Here is a 13,517-nt window from a genome sequence, read left to right on the forward strand (position 1 = left end):
ATAATAATATAATATATATATATATATATATATAATATAATATAATAATAATAATCATGGATCTGAACGGAAGTTGTGGGTTTTCATACTCAATGTTAAAGAGCAGGTTTGACAACTTTGTGTAAGTGATGCATGGCCAAAAATGACTTTAAATGTAACAGTGAGTTTTTGAGGTGTGGGCTACAATGCCTCACTCATCATACCAGGAAGAAGAAATAATTTAAGCAAGACTCATCTCTATTTTAGCTAAATGAAAAACAAACAGTCTAAGGAGCAACGCCCTGTTTCATCTAATTTTCTGTATTGCTAAAGCTCTGACTATCAAACGAAGCCTCACACTCTCTATAAATCTTCCTTTATAAATATAGACAGCATCCCAACAGAAGCTTCACTTTAAGAAAGTGGTGATTTATTTTTCTAGACGATTCAATTGCTTACAGGCAAAATGTTACAAAATGTGTCTGCGTGTCATTTTTACCAGTACAGGCACTATATAAAGTTAACCAGACTTTTGAGGAACTTTTTTATTAGAAATCTTTATTGATGGTACAAAGTCCATATGGATTTCTAATAAAGAGTACAATACAAAGTACAGTACAGAGGAAAAGTGTGAGCATTACAGATGCTTATATTTAGAGTCCTGAGCGTCTGCTTGAAATTCATATAGACGCAAAAAATCTGATCTGTGTAATGCCTTAATTATCAGTTTTTCTCTTTTTCTTGGCCTTTTTGGATTTCTTTCCCTCAACTATGACTTCTGGCTGCTTCTCCAACTGTTCTAAATTTTCTCTCTGTCTTCTCTTCTTCTTTTTATCAGAAATCTCTATGTCCATTACGTTTTCTGTTGAATCATGTTCATTCACTGACTCTGTATGTGTTTGAGAAGGATCATCTTTGTTTTTCTGCTTCTTCTTTTTCTTCTTGTTCACAGCTTGGTCCGCTACATCGCCAGCTGAGTCGTCTATTGCTGTAGAGACAGTACACTCCTCCGTTGTATCCTCTTCTTTAGCTTCTCGTTTCCTTTTCTTCTTTTTCTTCTTCCTCTCCGAAGGATCCTGCTCTGTGTCAACAACCTCCTCTTTCAACTGGGGCTCCTCAGCTTCCTCTACCTTTTCCTCATCCTCCTGTCGGTCATGCTTTCTCTTCTTTTTCTTCTTTTTCCTACTCTGCTCCACGTCGCTGGTGTTGGGAGAGTCCTCGATGGATGTGGATGGGGCTGATGGAGACTGCGTGTTGCTGCTGGCTGCTGGAGAGGAGGAGGCAGACAGGCCTTTTTTTAACTGAGCCATCCGCTGTGCAAAGTATTCCTGCATGGTCAGAGTGCTTGTCACAGTGTTGAGCTCCAGCTCTGAGTTGGAAGGCTGCTCTTTGTCATCTTCACTGTTTTGTTCCTTCTCCTCTTGAGATTCAGGACCACTGCTTTCCTGTAGAAAACAAAACAGATAGAATGGTGTGGGTCATTAACAGAATACTGTACATTTTGTTTCTCAAAACTTAAATTTTAAAGAACAAAAATATTTTAATCATGTGTATGAGACCTCAGACATAAACTATATTTTTCAGTTTAATCACTTTATTTTCACGTTTTATTTCAAGTCAAATGTGTGTTCAGCTTATAATGGCAACCTAAATGATGGGGTGGACAATTTTAGCATTTGATACTTATTTTAGAATATGATAAATATGGTTTTGGCCAGTCCCTAACTCAGCTTCCTTTCATTTATCACATGATTGGAATTATCTTTCAGCTAAAGTAAAAGTATTTACAACTATTGGTTTAACACACAGCTTCCTCAGCCTGACATCTTATTACGTTATAAGCTGCAGATTACATGATTTGAGTGTCTTGTATGTATGCACTCTGTAAGACTGTCCCTCCTAACCTGCAAATTTATATTAACAAATAAAGATTTTGAAAAATATGTATTGTCCCTATTGTACACTAAAAATACATCAAATCAAATGGTTCTGCTAGAGCTGCAGACATATCAATGTCAATAATATGTCAATGTCATGTTTCTTGTGGTAACCTTGTTCTGTTTTAAATATATATAAAGCTCTGTAAATAAAAAATAAGAGACCACTTACAAATGAAGACTTTCTTTGATTTTACCAAATTGAAAACCTCTGGAATATAATCAAGAGGAAGATGGATGATCACAAGCCATCAAACCAAACTGAACTGCTTGATTTTTTGCATCAGAAGTGGCATAAAGTTATCCAAAAACAGTGTGTAAAACTGGTGGAGAAAAACATGCCAATATGCATGAAAACTGTGATCAAAACCAGGTTTATTCCACCAAATATTTTATTCTGAACTAAAATATGAAATTGTTTTCTTTGCATTATTTGAGGTCTGAAATCTCTGTATCTTTATCTAGTTATTTCAGCCATTAATCATTTTCTTCAGATAAAGGCTCTAAATGACAACATTTTTATATTATAGCTGTATATGGATTTAAAAAATATATGTAATTATCTGATATTATACATCACATCGAAAGGGTGGACAGATTAAGCTTTACCTCAGAAAAGTACAGTAATATTAGGGGAAATTAATATTAATCATAGCTGAGAAGTAAGTGTTTTTACTCCCTTGAATATAAAACAGTGTGAAGATTGTGCTTTCACTGATATGACAGGTTACTTTCTTAAAGGGGGTTTTATTCCTAAATTATCACAAAAAAGATTCAAAACTTAATAATATAAGCATTTAAAAACGGTTTTATTTAATGATCAGCCGGCACACTACTGTACTTATATTCAAACTAGCCACAGCACCACTAGTGATGTCCTCATCTGACTTACACAGTATGGTAGTATGTGGTTTGTGATGCAGCCAAAATGTTGATAGAATGTAATCAATCAGGATTAAAACAAACAACCAAAGACGCTGTATGTAAAGAATGCGTCACAGAAGAGCTAACTGGAAACATGACAGCAACAAGATTTTCCAACCCCTTACACACCCATTGCCTACCACTCCAAAAGAGGATGTGCCACAAATATGGCTGCAACTTGTATTTCCTTCAAAGACTTGGAGCCGTTCCAATTTATTTTCACTTTAGTTAGTTCAGCTAATTTAAACTGTTTTTATGCAATTTTCATAATGGGGTGATCAAGATCGCACCTTTTTAGATGCAGATCCTGCCAATAAGCATCTCTCAAGCCTGAAACAGTTGATAGGTTTGTGCGTCTGTTAAGAATCCACTAAATGTACTAATCCACTAAATTGTACTAATGTTCATATTTTTAGAAAAGCTGCTTTCTTTCTAAAAAATCATAATTTGTTAATAAATGTGAAGAATATCCAGAAGATATTTTATACAATACTGCCCAGCCCTAACTTGGAGCTATAAAATCATAAGCAAACACAAAATCTCATTTCCAAATGGCAGTTTTACAGAAAAAGGAACAAAATTACTTAGCTTTAAATGGAAGTCAGGGTAAAAATATTGTAGAATTATCGTATAGACTTTTTAATCCTGTACAACATCTATCATCTTTTATCATTTATCCAAACAGTTTTTAACAGCTGAGGAGACGCATGTTTAGTTTCAGACTGCATTTAAATAATAATTAAGTGCTACACGGCAGTAAAACAGATTAAATGATGTAGAAATGTGGCAAGCCTTATAGTAGCTACAGTGAAGCACCCTACAATTACTATTCATTTCTTTAAGAACATAACGTTTAAACATTTCCCTGTTTTTTAAATTAATAGGTCCCAAATTGTTCCTGATTACCATGATCATTAGCTCAACTGCTAGGTCTAAATAATAATTAAACATTAAGAAGTGAGAAGGCTGGGTTTGTTTTTCTCACACACAAGACCAGATAATATTAATTAATTTCTTCTTTATTCATTATATTACACAAACATTCTCTGTTTACTGTTTCTATTTAATAAAAATAACATTTAAATAAGGTTTTTATGCCTTTTTATATGTATAAGTCCACTTTGGCCTATAAGTGCACACTATACAAGTGTGTAAATAGCTTATATTGTAATAATTGGAGAGAAAAATTTAGTGATGAGTGTGTGTCAGCATTTGGGTGGTGTAAACACATGCGATCATTGGCGTAGCACAAAACATCTTCTCAATCGCAGCAGGCCACAAGGCACTACACACTGACTGTTGAAAAGACCACAGAGGCACACTTTAGACTAAACTGAGCGTAGCCAGCACTTAGTCACTGCGGCACCTCTGGCCCATTCGTCTTCATTTCGCTAATGGGCTGCTCAATGCATAATGATTTGGGGTGAAGAATACCCACTCTGAAGCCTGTGCTAAACAACAGCCCAGCTCTACATTATGTCACAGGCAGCCATGAAAATGGCATTTTTCAAAATTCCCATCACAGGGAGAGGAGGGGGAAAAAAAAAAACAGTGTCTGTGTGCTCCTACTGGAACAGCGAACAGCCTGTAACAAATGAAAGCACTTTACTATGCCTCATTCAATCTTAGGGACTAGTATTGTTACACAGTGCTACACTCACAGTCCTAGTGGGCGATATCATAAGTGTACAATGTAATTTAGTTATTTCTCATATGCAGAACAAAATATTTTCAAAAAGAACAATCAATTCAAATGTTCCATAGAGTATTGGTTCTTAAACAAACTTCATAAGGCAGATTTTCTCTGCAACCTAATGAACACACAAAGAAATGTAGAGAATGTATACCTGGATATATCTGCAGTCACTGCAGAGGACCAGGTTGAGAACCACTGCCTTAATAAACTAAAAGCAGTTCTAAATAATTTGGTACACCTAGTTTACTTACTCACTCACTTATTAAAGAGGTAGAATTTGATTGTATCCATGTATCATATATGATGTTTGGTTAAAGAAAACAATCTGGAGAACCTGAGAGAAATTTTGAGAGCCATTGCGGAAACTTTTTTGTCATCTTTACTTTATGAGTGGACAATTTTATGCAAAAATGCAATTCCTTTGTATAAGTATACATTTACACCCTGTGATTTACACATTGCAATTTTTCACAGGTTTTATGCATTTTGCCACTTTCACCACTGCACAAATAAAAAATTCATAAAGTATTTTATATGAAACTACAGTTTAAAAATATTTATTGAATACTAAACATTAACCTTCCAGCAGACAAACCAAACAACAAACCCCAAAACAACACTTCTACTACACGTATTTTGCTTTTCTGTTTTTAGCCAACTCTGATGTTTTTGCCTGTGTTTATGTCTTGAAAATGTTACTTGCTTATGAAGTAAATCCTAAAATAATTCAATATAAACAAAAATAATAATTTGTGACCTAAAATAGCATAAACACTAATTGTTCCTTATTAATTACTTTGTGTTTTTACTTATTTTCTACTTAAGTATTACTTATATTATCAGTTCAGGTGCTTTCAGGTTGTGCTGCAGCCAGGGGCTCTAACAACATTACACAGGTGAAAAGAAGAATGGATTTTACTTAATGAGAGGGTGACTTTTACAACAGAATAAGTGACTCAAAAAATTATACCTCAAAATCTGCCATGAACATGAAAACAGACAGACTATAGCTTTAAAATTACCTTTACATTCCCGTGACCCATGCATCATAGAAAATGTAAGAATAAACAAGCTGCGTGTGGAAGACGAGCGAAGAACATCTCTAAACTAGAGGCAAAAAATAAAGAGAAAATCCAGCTATAAGATCCAAAAGACGTTCAGCTGTTGAAATGTTTACAAGCTGTTATTTTTAAAAAAGGTGGAAATAAACCCTGCCTTCGTAAAGTATAAAGTGTCTGCCTTTACAGTTCCTCAAAAAAGAAAGGCCAAGACTGTATCTGAGGAATTTGCTGCGTCTTAAATCCAGCTCGATCAGCGAACCAATTATGAAAACAGCCATGCTGTAGAACATATGAAACACCTGTATTGCACGATTCAACATAATCTACGTGCTGAACACTGGAGTCATCTCCATTAAAAGCTGCTGCTTCAGACCTTGCCTTAAAGTTGTCTGGTTGCAAGGGCTGGCAGTGGAGAACTGCAGATGTAGGCTCATTAAAAGAAAACTTCTCCACTTTTTCGTCCAGAAAAAAAAAAATCTATAATTCCCAGTTTCTGCACAATAGCATTCCCTCTGGTTTGGGCAGTGGCAGTGTGCGAGAGTGAGGTGTAAAGTGATGGGCTAGGCAAGCAGCAAGTAGCTGGGGCTTAGGAGAACGTCTGGGGGGCATTTTAGGAGTGAACTGTGAAATTACTCTCAGGAGGGGAAAAAGGAGGAAGAGAGGGAAGAGATGAAGAGAGATGGAGTGAGCGGGGAAATCCTCTTCATCAGAGAGCCATGGTGATGCTGTGTGTGTATGTATGTGTGTGTTTGTGTGTGTGTGGTTGTGCACTGGGCCCCGCCTGGGGACCTCCATTAGCCTTATCTCTCTAATGTGGCGAAAGGAGTGCTGCTGGTAGCGCTCCCTCAGCATTGCTGAGCAGGGACCAGCTTGTGCCACACACCCACAAACACACACACACACACACACACACACACGTGGGAGTGCTGTGCAAACAAACAAAAGCATGAAACGTGCACGCACGCTGACACACAGGCGGTGTAAGCCCTCCTTACATGACTGTGCTTAAGTGACTAAGAGGTCCCCATCGACAAACAAACAAACAAGAGACCTCCACAGAGCCCATCTACCTCACACTCCTGCCCACTGTCCACTACGTCTTCTCCTCCTCCTTCTGCTTCCTTCTCTCCGTTTCTCCTCCCTGTCCCTCACTTTCTCGCTCCTCCTGGCAGCTGGGGAGGCCCCAGGAAGAGGAAACGTTCCCCGCCGCCGTGTGCAAGGCTCAGATAAGGCCCCAGCAGTGCAGGCCACCGGCTTTTTCCTGCTCGCCGATCCCCAGGCGCAGGCCTTTCAGGGGGTGTTGGGGGGAGGGCTCCAAAAGGAGCAGCTCTGGGACATGGGACAGCCAAAGAGGGGGAACGGAGGGACGTTTTTAAAGGCCGAAAACAGGACCACACCAACCAATGCCAACCGAGCAACCAAGCTCTAGCAGGGAGAGACAAGCGCTGTAATGATGAAACACGACTGGCTGTGTTTTATAAAAAGAAAAAAAAAAACTAGTAGTGTTCTGTAATTTGCTGCTGAAAACGGCAACAAATTTCTCCAACTCCGTGCTATGTCACAGCGTCTCCTTAATTTATGAAAGAGAAGCAATATTCCTCGCTGCATAAAGACTATGCTAGTTTAGCATTGCGAATGCTGTGTCAGCAATGAGAACTTCTAGTGTCCGGGGACTAAAGACTGCATATGGTGGAGAACTAGTGCAAAGATACGCTGCTATATTTAAGAGCATCACCAAGTAAAAGTGAGAAAGAGAGAAAAACAGAGAGAGAGAGAGGTCCTAGCACTGATACAACTAGAAGAAGTTTAAATAAAAACAATAATTAAAAAAATAAATAGATGTGGAACTATATATATATATATATATAAAAATATATAAAAACCATTAATGTTTAAATAATAATAAAAAATAAAGTCTATGTAAAAAGATTCATCCTGAATTTACTTACATTTAAGATTCATACTGCCAGATTCACATTATATCAAAAAGTAAAAAGAAAAAAAAAGGTAGAGAGTAATGTTTTTCCTTCTTCCTACAGCTGTCCATGCATTCATCTATTTAATTTTATCTAAAGATCATTTCTCAGTCAAAGTCTTTTGCAGAACTTCACTGTTCTATTCATTTAGAATAGAACATAGGTTCTCCTATAAATAGAAACATCTGTAAAGATAAAAAAAAGAAGGCAAGTATGAATAACCACACAATCTGGCCTTGATATAACATGCAAAGACATGTTCACCCACTGAGCTGTAGGGGGGAGAAAAAGTAGATAAATGTGTCCCACTTCTTCACTCTGTGGTTCAAGCCCAATCAATCATCAACTATGTGGAAAATGTAGAAGGATGTCAGCATTAAACCTCCTCTGAGGGTTCTGAGCTACTATAAGCTAGCCGCATGGTAAACAAACCTGATCCGGGGCCCATTACGGGCACTGGCTGATCACTAATATCGGGCCAATATTGGGTGGAGGGCTGACTGTGCGAGTGTGTTCTCATTGTCCTGCCACGATTATAAATTTGGCGGTGGCCTGGGCGTATGGATCGGGCACAAGATTACCCAGCTGCCCCTCCCTGATGAGGAGAAGGGGGCTGCCGCGCCATCCTTCATACCACTCACGTGGGTGGACAGCAAAACAGGTGGCTCCCACGCAATACAGGGCTCTGCCTGGTCTAATTGGGTCCTTAACATCTGATATTACAAGATGCTAAATGACCATGAAATTATCAGATGGAACCAAACCAGCGCAGTCATTTACCCTGTGTCTGATTTGGTATTCAGCGGTGCTTTCTCGTCCTCGGAGGAACCCTGAGCTGCATCAAAGTCACAGACACCCTTAATCAGAAGATATTTTAGCATTTGTGGGCTATGTAAAAATATGTAAAAAGGGCCATTCTTAGGGAAGGGAGTTAAATGAAGGATTTGAAAGAAGAGAATAATAGAGGACAAGCTCTCTAGGGTGCTGTCCAACAATGGCGAGGATAATGCATAGAAAGCGATTCCGCTTTACATTGAAATGACACGATGAAAGCGCAACGAGCTTCTACATGGTTCTATGTGGGTCTCAAAATGCCATTATTGTGACCGCAGCTCAAAACATATTCGCAAAACAGTTAAACTTTTTTTTTTAAACAGGAATTTCATTCAGTCCTAGACAGATAACAGGTATTTATTACCCAATTAACCAGAAAAAATATTTGCAAAAATAAAAAGTACAAAACAAGAACAAAAAAACAAAAGAAAAAATAAAAGAATAGAACTTTGTGTCTGGCTGTATCGTGAGGCAGGCTTCCGCTGAAGTTGCATGCACTGCTCATCACCAGAAACAAATGGCCACAACACTCTGCATAGGGCATCATCGCTAAACTCTGCTTGCTTTACATTGTAAAGTGCTTGCCTTTCCGTGCCCCCCGAGGAGCTGATGTGTCAGCCCCAAGATGGAAGAGGCGCCGTTTACTCTCCACGCCGGCTGTGATTTATTCGATTAAAAAGGGCAGTGATTAAACACGAGCCGGGGCCTCCGCAACAGTGGCGGCTCTAAGGAGCGGCAGGCAGTTAGCTTCCTCCACTGCGCTGTAATCACCCTGCCAGGGCAGTCCTGCCCGGGCTTGCTGCAGCCGCGCCACACGGCCGTTTCTGTTACAGAGCTGCCTCTTTTTTTTCTTTTCTTTTTTTTTCACACACAAAACAAACCCTTCTCCTTCTTCAACAGCACTAATCCATACGTGTCAGCAGGCTGGCACAGTCAAGACAGCCACAGAGTGAGCTATTGGAGGCATTGGGGGGGCATGGGGGGGTACGGGTGTAGAGGGTAGAGGAGGGAAGAGGAGGGGAGAGGAGGGCAGGGCGGTTCTCACTTTGGCCCGTTTCTCTATTATTCTGTGGCGGCAGCTACAGCACCCTGTCAACAGCGCGAGGGAGGCCGCGCTTTTGTTTGAGGCAATTAGATGTTATCTGATAGCGAATTAAGGCTCCCTGACTTCAAACAAAACATGCCTTTCGAGTGCAAGTGGTCGGTTACCACATTGCCACACAAGCTAAACACGCCGGATCACATGGTCCCGCACATTTACTTCACCGCCCACTCATGAGCTCACAACACCTCATTACGGTCAAAGACTGATTGGTCATCAATTTTTTTCCACAGGCCAGATAATGGCAATTACATGTTATTCCTTATTTACACAACATAAAATAAATAGGTCTGGGGGAAACGATGGAGGACGACGGTAAAAAAAAACAACTGCTGATACAGTATGTCTGCACAATGCAAACCTCAAATGAGTTTATTACAAAATAACTCTGCCAATGTTTGCGTTTATGTAACGGTTCAGACTTTAAAAAAGAATGTGAAGCAAAGGTAAGCAAAAAGGTGTCAAGGTGTACGATCGTCAAAAAAAAAAAAAAAAAAAAAAAAGAATATGCAGGTTAACTCAATGTATGAACACAAATGTACTACATTCTTATAAACATAAGCGATACTAAGCATAATTTGACGTTATAATTATTTTTTTGTAAAATAATGTTTAAAGAAGTGAGTGAAAAGGTTCTTCACATTCTCACATTCTTTTAATTCTTTCTTTACGAATCCAAAAGTTACCATTCTATGGCCTTGCTCAAGGAACCATATTTAGCACCTTTATCTTTAAGACTTAGCCAAGAATTATTGAACAAATCACATCATTAATATGGAAAAAATTCTTCAAATTCATAAAAATAATATAGTTTTGACAAACATCTTCAAAAAAACAAATAAATATCTACAATGAAAACTGCTAAATAGGCCTGTCACTCTATTATCATTTTAAGACCATTTAAATGCCACTGACATGATAAAACAGGGCAACAATGCATTTATATCCTTTTAAAGACAATATAATTTTAATACATTTTAATTTTGGGAAATAAACACTTTTTTCTTCACCTACGGCAGTCCACAGTGTGTACTGAGTCACAGTTATTGAAGCATTGATCATTGCACAACTGTGTAAAATACAGTTTACTGTTATATACGTCAACACATAAATAAAAACAATATATGATATCATAAATATCAAATATTACTGAGCTCAGGTCTATTCACTGCATGATAAGACGAGTATGTAGTGACCGTGACAGGCCTTCGCCTATACATTAATATATGCATAATACTCAGTTATTGCTCAATTCTCAAAAAATTTTATGCCAGCTAAAATTATTCTAAGCTAGAAAAAAAAAAGGAATGAGCCGAAGCGCGCATTTAAATGCAATATTATAGACTCCTAACTCTCGATGCAAGGTGCTGCCCTGAATGGAGTTTTTTTTTTTTGTGATGCTCTGAGAGCTCCACTGCCTTCTGCTTCAAGAGGAAATAATGTTCTGCATTGTCAGGATTCTGCCCTGCCCGTGGGGGTCTTCCTGCTGTCCCATGACAGTGCTGCCCCCTGTCCCTTTGCCACATCTGCCAAACGGGCAGGCTGATTCGATAGCTCCTCATTTGGGGATGAGTCCGCATCGAGGGAACGTGCAGACGAGCCGCCATGCGATTCTTCATGAGGACGGGCGTGGGTGGACTCAGAGTGGCTACAAGTGCCACCCGCTGATCCTGTGGCTTTGTGTCAGCATCAGTGTGGGAGTGAGAGAGGCCGCAGAGGGTTACAAAAACCCCTGCTAACAAACTTAATGAAAAAGCATGTCTGCCTAGTAGGATCCAACATGAGGGACAAACGAAGCTTATGATCAAGCGGCCAATTTGTCAAAATCAGTTATTCAAATATCTAAAGTAATTAGTGATTAGTTACTGGACACTTATATGGATATGTTCAGCAAAGAACTAAATAAGCAAAAAAGTAAATAATAAAAAAACAAATAAACAGATTTGACCAAGAATACAGCAACAAGTTGTCAAAACTGCATAAATAAATAATAAATAAACATACAAACAAACAAGACAGCACTCATAACCACTTACAAAACAAGTTTAAAATTTAAAATGCATTTGTATGCAGTATATGTCCTGTATTTATGTGGTGTGAAAGGAAAAACAGGCAGTTGATTTGATTCTTGGCCAGTTTTGCACCCCAAAAAATAAATAAATAAGATAAAAAATAAAATGAAATCTTTTCCCTTTGGTTATCTAACAAAGCATAAAACCTATTCCAAATGCACAAATAATGTGTCAAAGAAATTCCACAAATAGATAAAATTGTTGGCAAAAAAACCCACAAAAGTGTAGGCCTTGGTGATCCACCTTTGACGTGTGCAGCAGTGGTAAAAAATGACTAAGTTTGGTTGATGTATGAAGCAGGCGGGAGTCCATTTATCAGCAGGCCCTCAGTGGTCGCCCGCTAGGGTCCCTCAAGTCACAGGCCGCGACGCTCTCCTTTTGACTGATTAATTAGCCAATCACAGGACATTTTTCACCAGCGGCAGGAGGGTTTATTTCAGCTAATGCTGGGGCTTGGCTAACCAAGCTACGTTCAAGCAAACTCTGCTCTTTCTTTCAGGCCTGCTAGAATAGAGGGGGCTGCAGAGGGGGCACGAGAGATAAATCAAACCCACACCTACACTCCTACACCCCACCCTGCAGCCTAACTAAAACCCCCAAGGGCTGGGGAGGGGTGGGGAGGGGGTGAGATCTTAAAAGAAAGAGACTAAAATACAGCAAGAAATACAGAGATCACAAACGAGAGGCAGCCACTACCTTTTCCCTTCTCATTCACACGATCCAAAACTCTCCTGTAAGACCTCCACAGACAACCTGGCAAACAAAAATTAAGATTCTGCTCCTCGTAAAATCCAGCGCATCAGTGCATTCCATTTAAAATATGCAGCTTTGTATTGGAAGATGTTGTATACATTAAAAAAATGTATATTGGATATCACCACTTATTTGTAGTAATACAGAGAAATATAAAACATATTTTGTGTAGTTATATAATTAAACAAAAAGCTAAAATAGAGTAAAACAAAATGTAGATAAAAAACTAAATAAGATCAGTCTACCCATATGATTAACAACTTCACAGATTTAATTATTTTTTGCAACCTTTTCACTCTAAAAATACCTTTGCTCATTGTGGTAAAAAGCATTCCTCAGGCTTGTTTAGAATCTTGTGACACTGAATTTAGTGGTGAGGATGCATTTATTTATTTTAGCAATATATGTGCAGGTGTCACTACACATAGTCTGCGACATCTTTCTGGACATTGTTTACCTGCAAAAAAAATATTTTCTGGTCTGCCTTTCCTATAATCCTGTTTGAATAGTACAGTACAATATTAACTTAAAATGTATCACTTGGCCTTTCCTAACAAAGACAACAACAAGCCAATATAAGCCAGAGACATTAGTAAAAGTTATAAATTCATTAGTAAAAAGTAAAAGTTTAGTAAACGTTTTCATTCATGCTAAAACTGTACTCTCTCCCTGCCTCCCGCCCTCACTAACTAGCTAACTAATTATCTAACTAACTAGCTAACTAAGTAGCCAACTAACTAACTAACTAACTAGCTAAGTAGCTAACTAACTAAGTAGCTAACTGACCAACTAGCCAACTAGCTAAGTAACTAGCTAAGTAACTAACTAGCTAGCTAACTAACTAGCTAAGTAACTAACGCAAAGAGGTTTGATCTTTAGCTTTTTGTTTTGGAAATAAATTCATTTTCTAGTTCATTACCCTTTATATTAACAAATGTTGACCAAAGTATGTAGGCTATATGTAGAGCTTTATATACACAAGGCTTGTGTTTTAGCAAGAACTTGGCAATGCAATACACATCACTATAGAGGAATTACAATATTATATAAAAGAACACAACAAACTTTAGACAAAACTTAGATTATAAAAAACACACCACCATATATATGAAGTCCACACAGAAGAAAAGTATTCTTTTTTATTTAATCAGAAAATTGGGAACTAATGACCTAGAATCTCTAC

General features: G+C 38.2%; 1 protein-coding gene across 1 annotated transcript in view; it reads right to left on the reverse strand.

Moving 5' to 3' along the window:
- Positions 1-509: 509 nt before the first annotated feature.
- pinx1 (PIN2 (TERF1) interacting telomerase inhibitor 1) overlaps positions 510-13,517 on the reverse strand; it is a 28,790-nt gene continuing 15,782 nt past the window's right edge. The window contains exon 7 of the mRNA XM_007256633.4: positions 510-1,424. Within this exon, the coding sequence (XP_007256695.3) occupies positions 696-1,424 (729 nt within the window). The 3' untranslated portion in view covers positions 510-695. The remainder of the gene's footprint in view (positions 1,425-13,517) is intronic.

This window comes from Astyanax mexicanus, chromosome 1 (genome assembly GCF_023375975.1).
Source record: "Astyanax mexicanus isolate ESR-SI-001 chromosome 1, AstMex3_surface, whole genome shotgun sequence".
NCBI lineage: Eukaryota > Metazoa > Chordata > Actinopteri > Characiformes > Acestrorhamphidae > Astyanax > Astyanax mexicanus.